Here is a 25,159-nt window from a genome sequence, read left to right as displayed (position 1 = left end):
TAGTTTTAATTATCATATAAATTTATATGAAACAAATGGGGAAATCTTATTGACCGGACATCTTGTACATTTTGCATTATTTTTAATTTCTAGTACAAGAGTTTATTTTTATCGGAATATTATATTGAACAATTAATAGGTAAACTTACTGAAGATATTCACTTGGACTCCAGATTAACTTGGAAATTTACTATAATATTTCCTGTAGGTATTTATAAAAGTAACTATAAATACTTGTTGTTGTAACACAAGTTGTACACGTAGTAAAGTAGAAATCGTACCATGTTGTACGATATTACACTAATTATATACATTTTTAACAACCTTTTTTCAACTTTAAATTCATTTGCAACATAATATTTATAGATTATATATACATAAATGTCAATATATGTACATGTATACATGTACGCTATTTATGCAATGTATTCCGAATGCGTTATGATAATGCAAAACTTAATACATCGTACGATGGTCAACTTTTTCGTTAAGTTTCTAAGCTGTTTATGAGTGTTAGTATTTTTATACTAAACGTAACACTTTTATATAAGTTTCGTTCACACAAACCAGATTGATCCAGTTATTTGAGTTTATGTTTGAATTTATGAAAGTCGAGTTATAATTTGAAGTTACTTTGTTTCCGTTGTTTGCTCAAATTACTGAAATTGCAATTGGTACTTCTTTCAAAGAGAGCAATTTGCAACTTAAAGTACTCAAGGAACTTGTTCGCAAAACTTGAAGGGATATTTTAAATCACATTGATAAAATAACAAATTTGTAGTAATGTGTCTAAAATTACTAAGTTATAAATAAATTGAATTCGAGTAACTGGGCTAGTCTACACGAGAGGCTTTAGATCGATATTATATCTCATTATTTATTTCTTCATTTCAGTATGTACCATACAACGCATTTGTTCATAAATTTTATTATGTACCGCGTGGATGCAACATTACTCTCTTTTTATTCGTTAAACAATTACCGATAACTACTTGCTTTTACGTACAATACAAATGGAGAACGTAACAGCTACCGCATTTAATTGGGAATATTTTACTGAACAAAATATTGCAAGAAAAATAACCGTACGATGTACATTAATCTTCCAATATGCTACGATACATCAACGTATGTAAGGTTGAATTGGTGTTGTTAATGTTGAGAGATGATAAGAGCGAAACACTGCCTGTTGGCTTGCCAACAACGTGAAAGCTCCTGTATACCGATGAAATGAAACATTTGACGTTGCCTCGAGCACAAATAGCTCCTTATCAAATAGGGCACAAATCATTTTTGTATCGAATAAGCGAACGCGTATCAATTTTAAGTACTCAGAACTTAGTGTAGGAACGACTAGAGAAACGCTAAAATGCCAGTTAGATAAAACATTTCTAATAGCGGGAATAATGATTTTTTAGTCATCAATTTACTAAAATGATTGCCTTAACCGAAAAAATTTTTTGTGTATTGGTAACAGAGACATATTACATTGTAACCGATCTATACCGAGGAAGAAATTTAATTACATTTCTTAGATCTTTTATTTTGGTTTTAGAACTTTTTAAATTCGACGAAAACATAATTTGTGATACTCTTAATTTATTTTAATAAAACATATTGTAGTATTTTCAATTTAAAAGCAGATTTATTATTTTAGCTTTCATTAAATTATTGCATTTTGTACTCTCTTATTTTATTTATTATAGTACTATTTATTATCATCTAAATATTAATTATTTATTCATTCATATACATATTTATAATAACATATTATTATTATTATTATTATATCAAAAATATTGGCACTACGTTAAAGTAGCGTTTTATCTATAAATTGTTATGCAATTGGAATATAATAGTTATGACTTCCTCAATATAAATTGATGAGATTGTCAAGTGAACGCATGCGATTGTTGACTAACATGTATGAATACATGTGCGTAACTTGTACAAATATAATTATATATGCTATGATTTTTCTTATAGTAATAATAAGAAAATTTCTAACAGTTATATAATAACAAAGAAAAAGTGATTGCAAGCCGATAAATACTTTCATTGTCAGTATTATATGATATACACTGCACTATTGTTCACGAGTTTTATGACGCTGAATCATGTGAGAAGTGAAAAAAAGATAATATTTCACACAAAAATAAATGAAAAATGACAAGAAACAGTAAAATAGATTGTTGATATATAATATAATTCTTGGAATATGTATAAAGATGAATAAATTATCATTAACTGTATTCATCGTTCTCTATTTATTGATAGTATTTTATTTCGTGTTTTATAAAATTTCATAAATCCATTTTGTCTTTGTTTAGTACTTAAATAACATTGCCTTATCCTGAAATCTTTCATAGCAATAATGTCTACCCGTTTGATAATTTTATTAAAAATTTTCTAAACGTTTATGTAATCAAACTTATGGATAATAGTGCAAGTATATAGCAGATACATTATCGACTATTATAATAACATATTATATATATTATATATATTATTATATATATTGCCGGAATAGCATTGATTAGAATTAATAAATTCAATGGAACTAAATTAATTTTGACGAAGGATAAAATGGTCGACCGACAAATATTAGCTACTAAATTATTTTCGCTTTAATATTACATAGAGATATTGTTCAAACGCCTATTAACACTTATTTCGTATTGTGTGATAAATATTAACGTCCCGTAATTATAATATTTCATTAGATACCACGAAACATACTCATGTACTGAAGAGTAAAGGAATATTTTTTCCAACATTATATTGAATTATGTGTGATTTTCAACAAGTTTCAACGTATGGGTTGAAGGAGACTGTTTTCATTACGATTACAGATTGTACGAATTATACAATATATATAGAAAGTATTTCAACATCTACTTTTTATTGCAATGTCGTAACTTGAAGCGAATATTGGTACTTTTAAACATAGATGATAATTCTTTATTTTATCTCATATAATTAAATATCTCATTAAGTGTAAATATGGAAGTATATTGTTCAATTGTTTAAAATATACGAAATTCCACGATATATAAGTAGTAGAAAGACTTAAAACATTTATAAAATTGATACATTAAATTGATGTATATAAATGAATGAATGAATAGTAGATACTCTGCTTCTGTTCATAAAGTTTCATAAAGTCTAAATGGATATTTCATATTTTCCTTGGGAAACAATTTTGTTATATGTGGATATAAAAAAATTCTGGATTTCGACAATTATTATCCTATTATTAATAGATACATTGTATGCGAATATTTAATATTGGGGACAAAATATTAAGTATTTTTTGGTGATTGACTGCAATTAGTTTATTCGTAAGATCATAGATGAACAAATATTTGTTTAACTACTAAGCTTCACTCTTAATTATTTCATCAAAATATGTACTAATATTTGCATTGGACTAACTTCTAACAAAAATCGATGATGTATAAATACTTTTTATATTCACTGTATATATATATATTCATGAGAAATATGTATTTGTCAATAAACAATCAATTAGTATGTTATGTCGATGAGTCGAGTTGTACATATATTTATAATATTATAAAATATATACATACATATATATATAGGATAATAAGAAAATTATGTATAAGGAGTTTATGAATTCTAATAAGTATTTGCATGATACAATTAAGAAAACAGTAAACATTTGATTGTATTATTTGACACCTTTTTCCTTAATTAATATCCAGATTGTTAAGCAAATATGTTATGACTTTTTAGTCTTTTACATAACGTTCAGGAAATATAAAGTAATGCGACATCGAGTTACTTGGCATTGTTATTAATGTTGTTTAAAGGATAGGAATTATTTCGAATGCAAGCTTTTCTTGATATGATTTTTATTTAAATAATAGTACAAATTTTCACGCATAGGTCCATTATGATTTGGTTGACTGACTTTTTAAAACTGTTTAACTTCTCATGACTCGTATTTAACGAAATTGAAAAGTATGAAGAATTTATAATAAAATACATACTGATAAATTTCAGAATTAATGATCTAACCATGTTTTCACTAAAACGATAAACAAATAATAATATATCATTAATAGAACTACATTACATAATTCTTTAGTGATGATTCAATAGGATATTATACTCTATGATGGAATAATATTCCAAGATAAAAATAGTATAAAATACACAGTAGAAAAGTACAAATAGAAGGGACATTAGTAATCCATGTAACGCATTGAACGAATAAACTCACATATTGGTTCACATCTGAGATCGGATTTAATTAATTACTTTTAAAATATTCGTGTCATATTAAAATTTTTTATGAACGAATTTTTTATAAGTCCCTTTTTTGTAATTAAATTACAATTCAATTTGATGATATACAAACAGCAAGAATCCTTATATAACAATAATAGAGGAAACAATATTGAATCCCAATAAACATACACGTTATTTCCTTACAATCATGGCACACTTACATAATGATAGGCTTAAATCAATGAAATTATATTATAGTACATTCGATGCAATATGTAAAATAATACATAAATTTTATAACATGTAAATTTGAAAAGGAAGACACTTTAAAAAAGAGACACAGGACAAACTAAAATATAAATCAATTTGCTGAATAATATTGTCTTTTGCTTCTATCATAAAGGTACATTTTCTACGCGTCTCATCATACACATAATGTTACGTGCTTTGATTTCTACTGCTGCTTAAAATCCTTTATGACATAATTCGTTTACCCTTTCTCATTATCTTCTACGTTATCATAATTTCTATCGTAGCTTCTTACTTGACCGTAACATTTCGTTTTGTGCGAAATATCTTTCTTTTCTCTTCCCTGTCTTCTAAACAGACACGTATTTCACACAGAAGGTAAGAACGTTTTCGTAATCTGAAAATAGAGTGGCGCATTTACAATTAAAGCGATTGATCGCAGAGGATAAATGTGATAAGTCTATTTTTGCAGATTTCTTCCCCAAAATAATAAAATAATTGATAGAATTGATATCATCCAATGATACTTTGTACAAAATTAATGACATTTCCAATATTACAACAATTGATATGTCCTTTCAGGAGGATAGACAAAATACAAATTTAATTCAAGAATCAGATTTAAAAATGTCCTTCGTAACTCAAACTGTCACTTTATTTTACACGTACAAATGAAATGGTTTTATTATTTTAAGATTGCTGTTGTACTAAAAAGACAAGAAATTAAAAAATGTAACTTATACATATATCACGTTCTTCCCCTGTACTTTTCTTTTGTCGCATACAACAATCTACTTTTATATTAGATAATCAGATAAAGATTTTACAGCGGTATTTCTAACTTTTAATAAATTTTATGGTACATATATCTTATAGGTCCTGTGAACGCTCTCACACGCAGTATATGCTTTCACATTCTTTCATAATAATTATTAATTGGGCCTTGTAATGTTATTAAAACGTATTTAGTCTCGTTCTGCATTATTTATATAATATTCCGCACTTAACATTCATTATGTTAGAAAAGCGTAAATTTGTTATTCAGTCGTTGGTGTCGTTATTATACACCGAACAACGGTGCTATTTTCTTAACACACAATATCGTTTAATTTAATTCTTTCATAGCGATATTTTATTTGATAGCTTTAAGAATGCAATTTTTAATAACAGAAAGAGCTCTATCCTTTCTTGCCTTTCATTAAAAACGATGGACATTTTCGTACATTTTCTCAATTAACTAGTTACAATCGATTCACTAATAACAATATTTATTTACGAAAGTTAATTAAATGATCATACCTGAGTTAAATTTTTGTTCAAAGAATTTTGCTGGAGAAAAAGAAATAGTAAAAATTCTTTTTCAATTTGAAAATGAATTTATTCTACAGAATAAATATACAGAATACGTTTTTTCAAATTGAACATCGATATGAAAGAATTAATATGATGATCTTAAAAATTCGGCAAAAAGTAATAAGCTAAATAATTTCACAATTATGTTACAAATTGTTAAATACATCAAGAGGAATTTTATTACATTAATTTCTGAAATTATCGTTACTTGCTTTGGAATGTATAGGAAAACAATTACTAAGTTTCACCACATTAATACTGCCACAACTGCAGCTCCGAGAAAAATAATTTGATAGATAAGTACACTTTGCATAATCTCTTCTGTAAACTGTGAGAGCTTTTAACGTGATGAAGCAATATGTTTTTATATCTACAAGTATATTAACTTTCTAAGTCTTTTGTAATTAATTATTTAATAATGTACATGTTATTAATTGTTCTGAACTTGAAATCTTTTGTGGAATGTTAAAATTTCTTTGTAACGTGTACAAAATGTTCATGTTTCATGCATAGATATAATATAAAGAAACAATTCGCATAATTGTTTTCTCGTGAATATATATTCTTTCATGTTCATAAAAATTCTTCTGTTTTCTTATTTATTAAATACGTAGTCGTAAAATATTTACAGCTTACTCTCTAGCGCTTATTTCTTAGAAATGTCATTTACGTTTATTGATATTTTTATAAACGCACAGCACTTTCAGAACAACCTACCGCGAGACGTTCTTATTTCTTGCTGAATTCTCTCAATACCTTTCCTATACTTAAGGATATGATATTTATTATAATCTAACTATAAAAACAAAACTCGTATCATCTTTCTTTAATTGTATAAAAATTAAATTCGTTTTTCAGTATCGCCCAATTCTTTAGGTATTGCAAATGCTATAAAACGAATTCAAATGCAGGAATAGAAAATAAACAACAAATATACAGATATGTATGTATAATACTAATTATCAAATTTGAAATTTATATTAGAAGTTCGATGTTAAACAACGTAACTTTGCTTTGTAATAACACTTTGTAATAACATGTCTAAGCTTTGTAATTACAGTTAAACGTTTTTATAATTTGTAACTGAAATTATTTCCGAGGTAACAATAAGAAATTATAGCAAGGAGTTTATTGTTTAACCCTTATTCACTTTCTGATGTAAAATGTACTACAATTGCATGGCTTTTACACAAAAAATGATTAAATAAGAGAATAAAAAATATTCCGTGATGAATTTCATATTGTAGCATTAATTAATACTACAAAGTACATAAAATATATAAATGTATCAAAACTTAGATATTTTAAGAAATACAACTGTGTATGTATATTACAAGCTTTTATAAATGATTGAATGTTACCATACAACAACAGTCATTTTATCTCATAAAAAAATTGGTTAAAATTCAATTTATGTAACTCTGCATCCATAAAAAAGACTATGGTCGCTATATTATACTTGTACTTCTAAATTAACAATAAAATATGATTCTTGTGAGTACATAAAAGATGAATAAGGGTTACCAAGATATTTTACACATATTACTAAATAATAACATAACTAAAGCTGTTATATAAATGAAAACAGGTAATATATTGGCACTTATACAGATATTTTGATACTTTCAGATGTAATCATTCGTCTCTATTTAGTACTAACTGACATTGAATGACTGTTATTAACAATTCATAAAAGAAGCAAAATTCCTAGATACTACACAGTACATTCAATGTGAAAAACCGTGATGTTCGTAGAAAAAGACGATAACAAAATGGGCGGCATAATTATCGTAAGTAATTATATATGTATAGGATGATCCACTTTTATCTCTATGTGATTTTATCTCAGAATGTATGTTAAATCGAGAGCAATTTTGTAGACTATAAGATCTTAAAGGATTTCTATTATCAGTTTTTTCAATAAAGAAAAAGAACATACATTTAATTATATGATATGATATGTGATAAAATACATTTAATTATATGAACATTTTTAGAAGTCAAAAGTAATTAACTATTCCAAAACTCTAATAAATTCGGAGCCTAATATATGCAACTACACTGTCTAAAATACAGTAGGTCATAGTTGGAGGTATTTAATTCTCTTTGATATTATGTGACTCAAAAGAAACATTGTACTCTATGAAAGCAAAAATAACATTATACATTTGCATACTTTTGTACTTAGTCAATAAATATATAAATCTTATATTCTTAAAATCCGACGAAGAGTAAATGAGAACAATAAGATTAAATGTTGAAAAGAGTTGGTTGATATCATATAAAATTGAAGTAATGTTCTTGAATGATCATCTTATCTGTAGAGTCACATCTATCTTATACTCTCACTTCCTTATATTGTTGCTTTTCATATTAAAAATTATAGGTTTTGTTAACTCTTGAAATCCTTCATTTCCTTGCAATTCAACATATTTTCTGGGATAAACAGACACATCAAAAATAGATCAGCCTTCATATATTTATTACTATTGGCACTTAAAAAAATGCCTTGTCAAAATTTATCACTGTAATTATAAATACGTTTGCCATAAATGTAAAATACGAAATACCGTGAACATTAACCGTACGCGTGTGTCGAACCTCTAAATTCGTACTTCTATATATTTTTATACGTCCAGAAATATAAAAATTATCGAGGAAATATTTCTTTTTACAATAAACTATTAAAATAGAATTGTCACCTCGGTTGATATTCGTATTATGAAACTATTACTTGGTTCCAAACATACTTCTATGTCGTTAAGCAAACACTTCGCATTTCGTAATTAAGAAGCGCTTTTTACACGACATTCTGATAGTACGTTATTATAATTCCTCGGTCTAGTTCTAATATTGATAAAAATATTACCTAGATCAGATGACACATCATCTAAAAACAAAGAAGTAAATTGAAACAACAAATAATGGGAAATTTGTAAGTGTCCCTGCGGACGCACAATGCAAAGTGTCTCTGTGATAATACGTCGCAGGTGGATGTTCATCTCCTGGCTTACAGTATTCGTGTTTTTCTTTCAGTTCCGCCTGTAAAAAAGAGACACATGAGGTATATACATATATATAGTATCTCTTTTAGTTGTAGGAAAGAATTGCTATACTTAAGGGATTAAGTATAATTGTTAAGGACGGTAACTGGGATGGTAAATTTTACTATACCAGGAATGATTGGGACCAGGAATATGTTTATTAAACATTTCCCATTTAGGATGGGAAACCTCCCATTTAGAACCTCAAATCAATTTGTAAAATTTCGTTTGTTCGTAGAACATCTTGCATAAGTAAATTAAAAAAAAAATTATTTTCGCTAATTTGTAAAATATATTTTGAGTTTAGGTGCGTAATATATATTTCATCTGGCATAACATTCCTTCTTACCTGACAGATATCTTTACATGGAGGACAAATTAGAGCTCCTTTATGAAGCCAACCATTTTGTATTATTCTGATAGTTATTTCTTGACCAGCATGATAACACGTGTATGTGTAATTTGCAACCTATACAATAAAATATGTTGAGGAGGATATAATTTATCGATCTTATAGTGTTAAATATTGTTACGAATATTTAACAGCCACAGTATAAAAAGTTAAAGTCAAGTGTATCGTGACAGAAAATTCGAAAGACCATCGATCTTTATGGTAGCTTATGATGGCGGCGGATATGAGCGGCTGGCGTATGTTAATAACAATATATAACACAAAATAAAAGTAGGTTTATGTCACTGACCATTATATGTAATCTACCAGCTTCACATTTATACTGATAACATCCGGAACCCCAATGCTGCCATTGCCGAGCTTGTTTGCAAGCCCTTTCTTCCCACATTTGGTTTGTATGATCGAAGCATCTTGAATGCGAGCCATACTTTTCCAGAGCAAAGTTTTTGTCTGGATCTGTTCAGAATTAATTCAATTAATAAAATTAATATATTCTACTATATACTATACCATTTATGTATATTATTTATGAATACTATTTATTCAACGTTACGTTATGAAAATTAACAATAAGCAGAACGTTTTAAAACGATAGCTTCTACTTTCATCTTAAACTTGAATATTTACGTAATTCGTTAAAATTTGTATTAATTCCAAAAACAAGTTTAACAAAAGCTAATGTTTTTTATATTATAACAGAATAGAATTTCCAGTATCATTTGCGATACAACTTACGAGGATTATTCTCTTCGTAGAGACAATGAGAGCCTCTAACTACTATGTTTCGAGCTCTCCATGTGAATTCCTGAATGTACGGACAATAATCTGCCAGAGATACTGAACCACCATAATATTGTTCCTCTCCAGCTGGTACGTGCGGGATAGAGTCAAAGTTCTAAGAAACAAAAGATCGATACAATACTATCTTTTATCCGTAAAAAATATACTCCGTAGATAGAGTGATATTTTATTAAAAAAAAATTTTTTTGCAAAAAGGACGATTAAACGTAAGCAATTTCATACCTGGTACTTTTTAGGCAGAGGCAATGAATATTTAATTAGATTACACAACGCCACCGAACTTCGATCATCGGTACATTCGGTTTGCAACGGATCCTGTTTTACTTTGTTACAAAAGGGATGAATAGACTTCCCTCTAAAAAACAATAATCTGTTACATCAAAAATATTTAGTGTTTGATCATGAAAATACCTATAGGATAATTTTTTTTCATTTTTACATAGCATAGAGTTTGTGTTTATTGTATTCAATGTTTAATTATATTCATGAACCACTAAATGTTCTATAATATTTCTAGGTGGAATTATTCCATTAACTGTGAAGACGTATAATTAAACGTAACGTAAAGATACATACGATAGTCGCGAAGATTTCGAAGATATCCATTCCTTGCACGACTTCATCGAAAAATCGCAGCCAAGATTTTTCCCCCAACCCAGTTCTTGAGCCATTGAGTAATTTGCACTGTACCATCCTGTGTCTTCCATAAGGGCGAGGGTTATTCTCGAATAAACGGGATTTTGCGTATGTGTTCCTGTCATTGCTTCGTTCTGAAATGGTACAACGACAAAAGTACTACAAATCGATATAAATTCGATCTTTTGTAAAAAAACCTAAATTTATTTCAGCATTATATAAATCAAATATTATTAGCCAGATGATTTCTTTAATAGTTCTCTAACGTTGCCAAAAAAAATATTATTCTAAATCGCAATCGTAAAGACACAGTACATAAACACTGAAAATTGTACAATTCTAATATTTATAAAGCTGATCAAATTTTATTAAGATTAAAAGTAAATTAATTCTTGATTTTCTACGATTCGTTGTTTATTGTTTTTATGATTCACCTTAAATTTTTAATTTACCTCGAAGACTCGTTTTTCCCAATGCGTCAGTGCCGTGCCATCCTCCCCCTGATCTTCTAATTCCGCACCTTCTAGTTCTGGACAATTGAAGTGAGCCTGAGCCTCAGCACGAACCCTCGGCGTGACTATCATCTGCATCGACCTTTCCACGTAACCACCGTGTACCTGCCAATATCGTCTAACGACCGTTTTGATCGTGTTTTCACTCCACTGATGCGTTTGTAATCTATATGCATATAACAGGATTAGCCAATATTATCAGTATAAAAATTCATTGACACCGTAGCAAAATGATAAAAGATACAACGATACAGCAAGGTATTTGAAATAAACATAAATATCTTAATTTCTATGATCAGTTTGACGATGCTTAATGGGGAAATTATATTTTTATATTACAGACATTTATTTCATCCATTAAATATCATGACGAACAGATCATATATTATATACATAATAATATAATTATTATAATAATTATAATAATACGTATACATCTATATATATATATATATAATAATATATTAAATATATATTATATATATAATGTATATATATATAATAAGTATATAATGTATGTATATATATATAATAAGTATATAATGTATGTATATATATAATAAGATGTATATATATATATATATATATTGTGTTACATGTTTTCGTTCTGTGTATTTTTGCATCATTAAATTTCCCACAGATGCAAGAAAAGACATTCACAACGTGTTAATTAATTTTGTATGATTTAAGATATTATTGAAGATTCTACTTATAAGAAAAAGTATATTTCCCCTAAGCAAATGTTTTTTCGAAACGTCGTTAGATCTATCAGTAAAAAAGGTCGTGTCGTGAACCCAGAGGATAGTATTCGTCATGTTGTAATGTTTAACGAGTTCTCACCCTTTTATTACCAAGGTCATACTTCCATAATCGCGTAGTCTACCTTTTCTAAAAAAAAAATATATCTCTCAAGAGCAGTTGGTTGCGGCAACATGGGAACTTTTAACAAATCGTAAGAATCCAGTTCCTCCGGTCTGTAAAACTTTAACAAAGCAGGAAAACGCTTACAAAATAAGCGCAATACAGGAGAATTTGTAGAAAAAGATCTCTTCAGATTATCAAGATATATCCTCACAGTGTCCATTGTACGTAGATAGACGTAAAACGTACGTACGAAGATCCACACAAAGAAGCTCAAATATGAGAGAATGAAAGCACGCAAGCTTACGGTCAGATGGATCGTGGATACAGAAGGGTAGACGATGGCAAAGAGAGAATGAGATCACTGCTAAGCTACGAGTCAATGTAAGAGAAACGCCAAAAGAGAAGAAGAAATGGCAAAGAGCAAGTAACGTGTTCGTCTGACAAGGCCGGAACCTGGTTCGTTACGGTTCGTCGATTTCGTTGGAACCAAGAATATCAGGAACACAAGGAATTTTCCAATTTTAAAGGCAGATACACCGGCTCAGTGTCAGGGGGTGAGAATATGCGAGAAAAAAGACTCGTTGCTGAAAAAGAAAGGAGAAAGACAAAGGGACATTATTGCGGGATGATGGATCGTTGAAGAAAGCGAGCTATTCCCTTCGACGCTAGTTAGACTCGCAGGAAACGGCTTTGTCATGTGATATGTGTATATATCTACATGGCAGATGATATATTATACTTTTATTGAAATCCTTCAAATATAACGATCCGATTAGTACAAATAAATGTAATATATCATGGAGAAGATAACTTTATTTAACAACACGTAATCGTTTATTAGCTATGAAAGATAACTTTCATGAGGATAGAGATCCTTAAATTTCCCCCGAAATATCTTTGATAGAAAAAATGATGCTTTATTATGGAAATGACTATAGACCATCTTATCATATATTAATTTTCTACTACCATATCATAATATTAATTCTTCTTATATAAAAGATAACTTCTTTCTTTCTATTTCATCTTGTAAAAAATGCTTCGGTCTTGGAAGAAATAAAGTACCAATAATTAATGAAATATTTCTGAAGCAGGAAATGGTAGTAGCGTAATAAAGCGACATGTACTTACTTTTCGTTTAACATCGGTTTCCCTGTATCGCTTCTCCTTGGAGTTCTAGGCTCACCATTCTCATCTCGGTAGAAAGCGTATAAACTTACAGAGAATCCCAGTGCGTGTAATATCTCATGTTTCACCGTGCTTAATAATGTTTCTAGTTCCTGTGGCTTCGTGCTTATGCTATTCGGACACAAATTGGCGTGACCAGCTATCGGTCTGCAAAATATCAAATGAGATTCCGGTTGCATTGAATTCTATCACAAAGAACAATTAAATAAAGAAAATTTAAGAATATGTAAATAAATATTAAATAAAGAATTTAAGAATAATTTATAAATATATATGTGTAGCAGAGAATAATATACGTATAATAATTTAGATAAATACACAGACAAATAATTTACCTATCTAACGCTGCCTCTGTTTGGCAATGCGCTGCATAAGCCACGGTTAATCCTTTATGGCATCTTGCAGTTTGCATCGCGGATACATAGAAGACAAAATCGGCACCATCTATACCTGGGCCTGCCCTACTTCCTTCAGCAATACCGCAATTATGTCCTGTTGCATTACATGTTCTACAAACCTGTTTATCAAGTAAACGCATTACATTCTATTTTTCTGCATCGAATATACTGCGAACAATTCTGTTAATTCTACAAGGCGAAAACGTTATTTCCATCTGTCTTAGGTCTATCATTAGTATTTATCGCAGAAATGAAATAAAAAGCATAATGAGAAACAGTTAGTGAATGTGTTTAATAAGTCCAATTTCAAGTATTTCTTTGCCAGAGATGATCTGATATGTAAAAAATAACTATTGGATAAATTCATTCTTAAACTTATTTTAACCGACCCACACGTTTTAATCTCTTAATAGGGAAAAGAAGGAAAATAAAAATATCGTAATTATCATCATTTTTATCGTCTGCTAAAGAAATCCAAATATAAGTATTCATGAATTTTTTAATAATTTCAGTTTTGACAAAGTTAAAGTTTCAATGTTCTATTTAAACGTCTAGCAATGGGCAGAGCGATTGAATATCTGCGAAATCGCAGCAATAAATCGATTTTGCATCGAATTTTGTTCATATAGTTATATGTAGATGTTAAGCACATTTTCGACGTCAACGAATAATCTAGTTTTGTATCGCGAAACACGCATATAAAATTGATATATACTTCACAATTATTCACATAGGTATATCACTTCAATAACTTATTACATTTGAAAGGGCATGTTAAAAGAGAATAATCGAAACTGGCTAACTTTTTGTGCATTTCATAGCCCTCATTATGCACACTAAACTTTTGTTGATAATAATATTCGTGATAAATTAATATTTCAATTTTCCTAACAATAATATCACCGTGTTCGTTGCTATGGAGATTATTAATTATATTCTTACGTCAAGATGATCTTCGGGCACGACTACTTCACCGCACATTGTAGTAGTTCGACAGGTATCTATACAGTGAGTGTGATGATCTTTGACGAACACTTGACTACTTTCGCATTTCCTAAAACAGACGAGAATTTAAAAATGTAACGTTCTTTATCTTTAAGAAAGACAAGCAATAATAATGCTTAGAGGCGAGTGCAGTTTGTGTTTTCTTAAAAGAAAAAAAAACAGTATTGTAAAAATCGCGATATAATCTTCGTTGTGCGTTGGAAGCTTCGCTTGCGTTTTAAGCTTATACGCTATACATTTAAGAGACATGATCGACGTAACCAGCATGGGACAAGTGGTCTGAAAACTTTTGAATAACATCGATCCGTATACTTTTATGCGATAAAAGTACATAGATACGTATACATAGTACATCGGGAAGGGAAATACTACAATAGGAGGAAGGATAAAACGGACTCCTGGGGAAAAACCGACAGCGAAGGTATAAGTGCACTCTGTTACATAAACGTTCACGATCGAGAAGTATTCCACGACACGTAGAAAAATATCGTTATTCTTGACGTTTTAGATTTTAAAGTTTGATGCGAGTATGTAGACAAAGAACTTGAGAAAGAAAGTGAGATTCTTCTATTTATCTTTTGACTTACATCGACAAATCTATAATTCCCCAAGGATACATTCAGCTACCACGACCACATCCATTTTCTACGTACAACCATTAATTAATTACACGTATATTGGAATTTTTAATTTCATATCGGGAAGGAATGTAAAAGTTCTGCGAATTACTGGCAAACAATCGAAGAGTTTCACGCATCTTTATTTGGTTTCACGAACGAAGGATGTAAATAACGAAATGAACGGATACAAACTTAGGGACTCGAACGACTATTGATTATCAATTAATAAAATGGATGGCTTCGAGAGTTCAGTATTCTATCGATGCAACTGATTTGGCTTGCCCTGTAGAGTTTGTAATTTCAAATATCGCGTTTTCTTCGTAATCACATTAAATACGGCAGCCGGCTTAGTGAAAAGCGGGCTTACGTAGTTTAGATCCCGGGTCTTGATACTATTCGAACCTTCGACGGTTTCTATTATATCGTCCTCGATGGGTTTACAGGTCTAAAAGCCCACAAAATTACACGTAGACATTTATACAGGTAGTTTCTAAATATATAGGAAATTTTTCAGAAATTCATTTTAAACGTTAACACGGTACATGTATTTATTGTTTTATATATTTTCGGATACTTTAATTGATATTATTAATATTGAAATTCTCGAATTAGGAATAGATTTCGTGCACTTGAAAATTATCAAAAATGTGGCTATAGCATCGATGTTTAAACGCGTATCAATTATTATTTATATTTATATTATATAAAATCTAGCAAATAGACATATATGTATATGTTAAATATAAGATAAGTATTACCAACTCTTTGCTTTTCTCTTTCAAAGAACGTTTGCTATAATAATATTATTATAACATTTCTATGAAAATTTTATTTGTTTATCATCTGTATATAATTATATATATATAATTACAGCAAATGATAAACAAATAAAATTGCCGAGGAAAGTTAATTTTAATCTGATGCTTCCGTAAAAACGATAAAATCGGTGTATATAGATTATTCGAAAGGCAAATACGCTTTCGAATTTTCTTCTTTCCTCTTTCTACAGGCAGAGAAAGAAAAATGTGTGTAATTTCCTCGAATAACATGTACCGGTATCAGCAGCTTCTCGAAGCCCCTGAAATTGCAAGATTTTATCTCGACATGAATGTGCCCGATGTCAGCGATAGAAAGACGGTCGAAACCTTTTGCTTTTTTCCTCCCCTTCGTCTCCGCGATAACTGCCAGGCCAGAAAACGAAGAAAATGGATGGGAATGGGAGATTTCGTAAAGGAAAGGGTAAATTGCCTGGAAACTGGTTAAATATTTACGGAGAGGATTTTCTCTTTATGAACTAATATAGCGTGCTCGATTTTAAGGGCCATCGTTAAAGCGATATTGAAATCATAAATCCAAACGGAATTTAAAGGCGCATCGGAAACTTGATGGCACTTATGCCGTTGGCAGAATTTTCCAGAAGCTCGGCTAGAAGGAAAGAGAAGAAGGATGAAACCGATAATGAAAGAGACTGCACATGACGGGTAGTCGTATAAAAGTGGAAGTTATGGAGAAGCAGCTGTGGAGATTTCAATGATTTAAACCACAGATTTTCGGCCGGCAGGAATCCTCCAACTGATCGTACATTACGTAAATTGATTCGAGCGACCGTGCGGTGATCAGATTAACGGATTAAGCGTTATTCAGTCTGGATGTAACACGGTGCAATACGTTACAGCGTGAGTATCTTTGTAACTGCTAGAAAGAATTTTCCAATTTCAAAAGAATATTTATCATTAGTACGTTGTTTCTAGAATTTTAAATTGGATTTACTACGAAAATATCGTATTAAACTAAACTCTTGTTCCATGTACATTCCAGTAAGATACAAAAGATTCATTGATGCGTGGTAATTGGCTATTCATTATCGTACAGCGATTATTTATTTATTATCACGGGAAAAGAAAGTAATATCGAAACGACTGGTAGCTTTTTGCATTTATGTATAAGAATATTTTACACTTATGATTTTTAGATTATTTCACACGTAATATATACACTCCTCGTCAAAAAGATAACCCAGGTGTATTATCTTTAATTTCTCAATGACGCGTGCAAAGTTTTTCGTCTGTAACGTACAATATCAAAACATTATAATCTCAGAATATGCTCTTCGTTGAAAATAATTAAAAATATTATAAGGTTTAGTGTGTAACAAAAAAAAAATTGTTTTATTTTATGAACGAAATGATAACACATGTACAATAAGAAAATAATAATCAACATAAATTATAACTAATAATAATTACTTATCAAACATATATACTTGTTTAATAATGGGTACATACCCCTTTATTTCCTATTACTTCTATTGTACGATTTGGTATCGATTTATATAGTTTCTGGATATAATTTTGACTTAACGTGTCCCATTCGCGTACAATTGCATCTTTTAATTCTTGTACGTGTTGATACTGCTTTCCATTTGCATATACGCCGTGAACAAGTTCTGCCCAACAATTTTCGATAATATTAAGTTCCAGAGAGTGTGCAGACCACGGAAGAATAGATATATTATTTTCATTAAAATATGATTGGACCAATCTTGATGCGTGTACAGGTGCAGAATCTTGTTGAAAGATTTAATCAAGCCCAGAAATGCGTTCTGCATGATTATTTATTTGTTCTTTGATTAAACTTATGTATCGGACACTATTCATTCTCCCAACGATGAACTTGATACTTGTCTTACCGAAATAACAGATGCCGGCCCAAACCATCACGCTGCCTCCTCCCATTTGTCGTCGAATTGCTGACATTGTCTCTTTTCTTATGTCATGAAAATAATATTTTAACCCATCAGAACCATTCAAGTTGAATCTTTTTCATCTGAAAATACTACCCTTCTCCATTTCTTTTTCCTATGCATTCTTTCTTTTGCAAAGCGTAAACGTTCTACTTTGTGTTTCGTTGTTAACGAAGGTTTCTTTTTCAATTTTAGCCTCTTAATATCTTTGCAGGATAGTAGAACTCGACGAGCACTTGAAACACTGGCATTATCACTAGATTTTTCCATTATTTGCTTCGTTGTTAACTGCGAGTTGGAAGCTACACGCAAAATTGCTCGCTTATCACGATCGGATAACGATGACGGCTGACCAGTACTTTTCTTTTTGCCATAATCTTCAACATTTTTTAAGAAATTGTGTATTACTTTCGACTTCTTATTTGCTACTGATAACTGTTGCTGTTTTAGTTCAAGAATTTGCTTTCTTTCAGACTCGTTTAATTTTTTTCCACGTCTCACATATTTACAAATTTATATAATATTGTATTGTAATCTTTACTCGTGGATAGATCATGAAGTATTAGTATGGATTAGTTTTTCTTTGTTACACACTAAACCTCATAATATTTTTAATTATTTTCAACGAAGAGCATATTCTGAGCTCATAATGTTTTGATATTGTACGTTACAGACGAAAAACTTTACATGCGTCATTGAGAAATTAAAGATAACACACCTGGGTTATCTCTTTGACGAAGAGTGTATATATTAAAAGGAAACAAAATTCACGTTACATTTATCTTCTATGAAACTCTGTGAAAGCAGACACTTTGGAATATTCGAAGATACTTTTTTCCATAATACGAGAAGAGTCACCAGTAGGTTTTTTGAAAGAATTTTCGCTTCATTTGGTGAACTTAAAGGAGTCTGAAGCAGTTTGAAAGCATTACTCAAGCATACTTACTCAAACCAGGTAATGCCGAGAGTGCGGATTTGTTGCAGTGACACACTTTCTGCATTACCGTAAGCTCGTCTCATACCAAATCTATTTCTTCGACTAATCTAAAAAGCGTATATAGCATTTCCATCGATTGATAAGTTGAAACTAGATTTATTTATCAGGTACGAAATTTATTTCGGACATTTTGCTCGTCCTTTATACGAATATCGAATTCACGAAATTGCCCGAAAATTCCTATCATGTTCAGAAGCTTAATACAAAATTAACCTGGATTTCGAGACTTGTTTCGAAGAATGTTTTATTCAAAACACAACTTTGGGGATTCGAAGTTAGCTGATCAAAGATGCTGCGTGTGTTGTTGCTTACACACTGTAATAATATTATGGGGGTTCGGAGTTTCCTCCATATCAAAGTTCCTTATACATGTTGAAACTAGAAAAACGACAGAAAAATGGATTCGTTCCACTGATCGACCGCAAATAATTTCCATTATTATATTAGGTTGTCCGGAAAGTATTTTTCTTTTACAGACACGTCTTTTACAACAACGCATCTTTATACAAACATCAAACCTAATCTGTCGAACGTTGTGTCAAATCTTTAGTTTGATAGAACAAACTGGATCATACGTAATTTGATAAAATAATATAAAACGGAAAATGTTGTGCATCAATTATTTCCTTATAAAATGAAAGAAACTTTTCGGACAACCTAATACTTATAGATGAATCGCTAATTTTCCGAAATAGTAAAGTATCCAAAATAGAGCGAGCAAAGTGTCGATAAAAAGATAAATCTGAATAAAAATCTGCTTGTAAATGATCATGTCGTGAATGATAAATGTTTGAGATTCGCTATATGTTCTCTTAATCACACACTGTAATATTCGCGCATATCAATGATCAACGTTCTGACCAACTAAATTCTTCGAACAAGGTGTTATCGAAGCGAGTTAACGTTGAATATGTATAGCAGAATATTAATTTCCACCGAAGCTTAGAGGATATTAGCTTACCAGGCGCGTCAAAGTGAATTTCTCCCGCGTTCGACAAGAATAACAGATTCATGGTCGAGAGCAGAGGGTAAAAATGTTGTAGGAAGAAGTTGTTTCGATAGTGAATATCGCGCAGGTACTCATGGGAGTCTTTTCAGCGAAGTATTATAGCCAGGGGATATTTATGAATCGAAGGAAGAAGATCTGAGAAAATCCTGCGAGAGACGCTACCCTATCCCGTTCAACTATTCCATCCAGTTTTCGTAATCCCTATTGGATCTGGCCGAGACGATAAAAGAAAACCGTATGGCAGAAACGAAACCACGCCATAAACCGACCAGTTCATTTTCTTACTTCTTCGAATGTTTTTGCTGATGCCATTCGAAAATCATAGCTACTTTCGTCTGTTATTAATGTTGCTCTGTCCTTCTTCTTTTATATTTTGGAGAAATTTGAAAAGTTGACAAATTTCAATTGGCGCGAAATCGACAGGGCTTTTTTGCGGAAAGCTGATTCGACGGTCGAAAAAAAGAATCTCATAGGTTTGTAAAAGCTACGAAAAATAGAAAAGTGCATCAAAAGAGAAAGGTAGCGCGGGAATGGCGGCCAAGAGATAGAGAATAAACGAGGGAAACGATCCGATTAAAAGTTTGAACAGGTACTGGTGGCGGTAAAGTGGCGCTTGCGTGCATTTTCTCCTAATGGATTTTAGAGTACCTAAACGAACGAATGAACCGTAACTTCGTGAATTTTTACTACAATCGACCAATTTTAATCATTAGCGATACAATTCTTATTTTCATGTATACGTATTTATAGCTCTGATGTCGCGTCAACGTTATGTAAATTATTCGTTTCTCATTGCACAGCTACTTTCCTTATGGGTCAACCACTTAGGGGTAGGTTACATTATGGCGTCGATCATAATTTATTAGAACTTATGTCATGATAATAATAATGTTAATAACGCGTTTACATGTTAAATCTTATTTTATAAAATTTAATTTTTCCTTTGTTCTTGAGTATATATAATTTATATTATTTAAGAAGTTATTTCACAAAAGAAAAGGAATTATTTAAATATAGGTATTATTCCATTGACTAGCATCCATTCATAAGTTCCTAAAATTGAATTGAATAAATAAATTTATATAATCTATGTTTTACTTTGTTTATGCATTTAACGGACACATCTGATCTCATTTACAATATTGATGAAGATTAATAATAGAAGCCAACTTGGGTGTCAGTAACTAATGTTACACTGCTCGTTGCGAAGCTTCAGATCAATATTGTACACCACATGTCCGTCTTCCTTCGAAGACAAATGACGTTCCTTGATAACAGCGCATATACCGCAACTGACAGTAATTAATGCCAAATACTGACATATCATTTCTTTCGACGCTAGTAGTGGCGTGGCTTTAGTCTATTCGGTATTAAATGCCGAAGTTTAAATAATTGAAAATCTTGAATCCTTGTTCTTCTAAAGAACATAATAGACAAAATTATGTATTCTTGTTTGGTAAAAGAGTCGTAGGATAATTGTATAAATTATTATACGTGCACCATAAATGATTGAATCCTTACTTCTCTAAAGAATAATATCCTCGTTTTAAAATAAAAAATTCCCATTTTATGAAACAACTTTGCTTTGATAAACATTCATACGTATATTTCTTACGCTTGGATGCCATCTGAAGATACAAATTGAATAAAAATTGCAAAGAAACAAAGAACACAAGTTCTTCGTTACGAATTCAATTTTCATTCATTGTGTCTTCCTACAGATCTTAGATTGGACCTGTCTATGCCTTTTCATCTGCGTATCGACGGGGCAAATTCCCAATATTAAAAAAGCGAGCAGAGTTTGCGAAAATAAGAAACGCTTTCTTCCTGTCTAGTGTGTGTTCCGCGCGTGCTTGTTGAATAATGTAACGAATTCTTTTCCGCACCGTGGAAACCCATCCTTGCCACCCCGCCTATTCACCTGGTTCGCTTTTTAGATCCACGTCTTTTCGCGTCCGGTCGAAGCCCAACCGAAACGTCAAAAGTCATTGGAAATCCCGGAGGTCTCGTGCAAAATTGATTTGTCGCATGGATTTCGTTATCTGCGACTTGCTAGCACCTTGGATTTTGTGGAAGTTTGAGAAAAATGCATAAGTGAGGCTATGCTTAGCTTGCTGCGCTGTCGCATTCCCAAAGAACAGGGAGGGAAGAAGAAAGAGGGGAAGAAAGGCATAAAATGAATATTTTGCAGTTGGAAATACAATATATCGAGGTTGTTACAAGAGTTCTGTTATTTCTTCATTATCGATTCTCGATAATGTATCGTTTGTCGTCTGTCAAAACGTCATCTGTCTATCATTTTATAGAATTGTCTGTATTAATACCGTATTTCCTTCGATTAAAAATATCAAATTATCGCGACAACTTTGCAGTTACGTTAATAACATCGTAATGATTGATTGATCTTCGCTTTTCAAGGCTAAGCTTTAAAAAAAAAAAAAGAGAGAAAAAAACATGCTTCAGGATTACTACGAGTGTTCGAGAAGTGTGTATTAAACGGCTGTGATAAATACTCGAAACGTTTACGGTAATAATGCAAGTACGTCCGCGATTAGGGCAATAAATCAGGTAACCCGTTACGCAAATACGTATAATGCATATTCACAGTTTTACCTTAGCATTTTGGTTGCTATGCAAATAAACGTGCTACCGACAGTTGTGTATGGATATGCGTACAGAATGATTTATGCAAGTTCTTGAACTGATTACGTTATTTGGAATACTAATGATCGTGTTAAAAACGGTAGTAATTCCATTGCCATTGGATTAACGATGCGTTTGCAACATGTACTATGCGAAAGATCGCGAATCCATTGGCACTGAGCATCGATTCGTTACCTTCTAAATTATAGTAATTGGAGTAGACTGCTTCTAGAATTATTGATTTTATTTAATTTGATTAATTATCCAAAATTATTCGCCTACATTTATATTTCAATCGGAATAAATATACATTTTTTCATTTTATATGACAATCGACAGTTTATGCAATGTATTTAATAACGTTACACAAACGTACATGCATTATTCAAACGTGAAAATAAAATACCTGCTCAATCTAATAGTGCTCTTTGTCTCACGGACCATGAGTGCTCGTTCCCAAAAGTGTACGGCTTCAGGTAAGATAGTATTCTGAAATAAATCGAAAGATATAGTTTAGATACCACGTAATTTTTCCTTCCACTGTATCAACTTCATAACTGGACTGCAGATTTCTGTGCATTTATAGGAAATTTGAAAGTACAAAACTGCACAAAATACATATGACATAAAAAGAAAGAAGAACTTACAAAACATCCAAACTACAGAACTTTTTACAATACTTGGTAGGTAAAAGAATTTTCTACCGAGACTCCACTTTCCCAATTATATCTCCGAAAATATGAATTTGCATAAAAATCTACAGTCTGTTCGTAATACTTATATTTCTAAAATCGTGTTAAATCAAATGTATTTATAATACGGGTATTTAATATATGTTATTTTTTACAAAATCTTGAAAGAGTTGTTCTTGAAAAAGCTTTGTGTCAATTATTCAAGACAAAAAAAGTCCCAAAAATTACTTTATAAACAGAGCTGTCTATTTCTGTGTTACCATGTTGTAGATCCACCCTAGGTACCTGCTTTTGTATGCTTAATAGCAACATACGCATCATAAACACGGAACACGGTGCACAGGCAGTTAGCGAACACGAGAGTGCCTCTCTTCAGGTCTGACTCTGCCATTGACCTACACCCCTAGCTCGTTAGCCTTCGAGTCTCTTTGGCGGACAGCTTGCTCGTGGGTCCAAAAGGACTATGTTTAAAGGGTCGGAACAGTTACTAATTTGTTGCTCAGATTTTAAATACGGGCTAGAGTTAGAGTTTTAGGACACAGAAGGCTGAATTTTCAAAATAAACATTGATGAGTTGTTATACAACTGATGCAATTCCTATAAATATTCATGAAAAATATTTTGAAAAATGAAACGCCATATTCTAACTAATAATAAGGAGGCTGGTATATAAGTTTATCTTTACTATAAGATTTAATAATCGTTCATTTTCGCGCCAAATGCTGGTCCTTCAGCAAATCCAACGTAAGTCGTCTTTCTCTACTTCGAAGCCAATTATGTTCAAATTTTCCTATAGCAGCTTCGATAATCGTTATTCTTAATCTGTTTAAGTACTGGGCTTTTTCGCAGAGAGTAAAAGGAAGAAGGATGGAAACAACAGAGCGCTTCTATTTATTGTAAATAACAAAATAGACAATAACGAAGGAAGCAGATGGCAAAAATGAGATGGACGCCGATCGAACTGCACTGGAAGAGTGCGATGTGTGCCGGCAATTTAGACATACTGCGATCGTTTGAAGAAGGTAACAGTGGCGGTTAATGACGCAGATTCAGGACAAATAACAGAAACGATAGCAGCTACGAACCTTTAAGTAGGTTAAAACTCTTGCAACTTGTTTCTCTATGTTACAACCAATTTTCTTTGAAGAGGCATCTTTATTGAAAAAATATTTCATAGTGCTGCAGTCACGATTGAAACGGTCTGCCACGCTACTGTTATAAAAATACGTAGCCTTATTTTAAGAAAATAATTTTGAGAACACGACATTGAGACAAATTTTTGCTTATCATAATTTTTCTTCTCTTATTTATACAGGGTGGTTAGTAACTGGTGGTACAAGCGGAAAGGGGGTGGCGATTCTACGCGAAAAAAGAAGTCGAAAATATAGAATAAAAATTTTCTTTTTTTAATTTTTTTTTTTTTTAATTTTTCCATCGAGACAACGATCTACAGTGAGGTCCGTTATAATGAGACGTGATAAAGTGCACGCGTACCGAGCGAAAATTCAAAGTCGATTTTCTCGAAAACAAAGCCTCAAACGAAAAATGTTTATTCTATATTTTCACCCCCTTTCTGCTTGTACCACCAATTACCAACCACCCTGTATACGTATTGAATTAGATGAAATAATTGGTAGTTAACTTAAACTCTATCAGCGATATTAATAAGAATAAAATAATAATGCTTATATTATTTTACTGCAATAATATCTACATGTAATACTGTCATTAGGAGA

At 31.2% G+C, this 25,159-nt stretch overlaps 1 protein-coding gene across 1 annotated transcript in view; it reads right to left on the bottom strand.

Annotated features, from left to right (window-relative positions):
• Nucleotides 1–8,320: 8,320 nt before the first annotated feature.
• Nucleotides 8,321–25,159, bottom strand: part of LOC117240664 (leishmanolysin-like peptidase) — a 211,653-nt gene continuing 194,814 nt past the window's right edge. The window contains exons 5-15 of the mRNA XM_033506695.1: nucleotides 23,138–23,220; nucleotides 14,657–14,768; nucleotides 13,652–13,833; nucleotides 13,260–13,463; nucleotides 11,205–11,430; nucleotides 10,693–10,886; nucleotides 10,339–10,471; nucleotides 10,051–10,210; nucleotides 9,605–9,771; nucleotides 9,253–9,372; nucleotides 8,321–8,901 (exon numbers count right to left, since the gene is read on the bottom strand). Coding sequence (XP_033362586.1) covers nucleotides 8,746–8,901; nucleotides 9,253–9,372; nucleotides 9,605–9,771; nucleotides 10,051–10,210; nucleotides 10,339–10,471; nucleotides 10,693–10,886; nucleotides 11,205–11,430; nucleotides 13,260–13,463; nucleotides 13,652–13,833; nucleotides 14,657–14,768; nucleotides 23,138–23,220 — 1,737 coding nt within the window. The 3' untranslated portion in view covers nucleotides 8,321–8,745. The remainder of the gene's footprint in view (nucleotides 8,902–9,252; nucleotides 9,373–9,604; nucleotides 9,772–10,050; nucleotides 10,211–10,338; nucleotides 10,472–10,692; nucleotides 10,887–11,204; nucleotides 11,431–13,259; nucleotides 13,464–13,651; nucleotides 13,834–14,656; nucleotides 14,769–23,137; nucleotides 23,221–25,159) is intronic.

This window comes from Bombus vosnesenskii, unplaced genomic scaffold, assembly GCF_011952255.1.
Source record: "Bombus vosnesenskii isolate JDL3184/JDL3185 unplaced genomic scaffold, Bvos_JDL3184-5_v1.1 scf7180000013264, whole genome shotgun sequence".
Classification (NCBI taxonomy): Eukaryota; Metazoa; Arthropoda; class Insecta; order Hymenoptera; family Apidae; genus Bombus; species Bombus vosnesenskii.
Note: the sequence above shows the minus strand (reverse complement) of the source record. Positions and strands in the feature narration are given on the sequence as shown.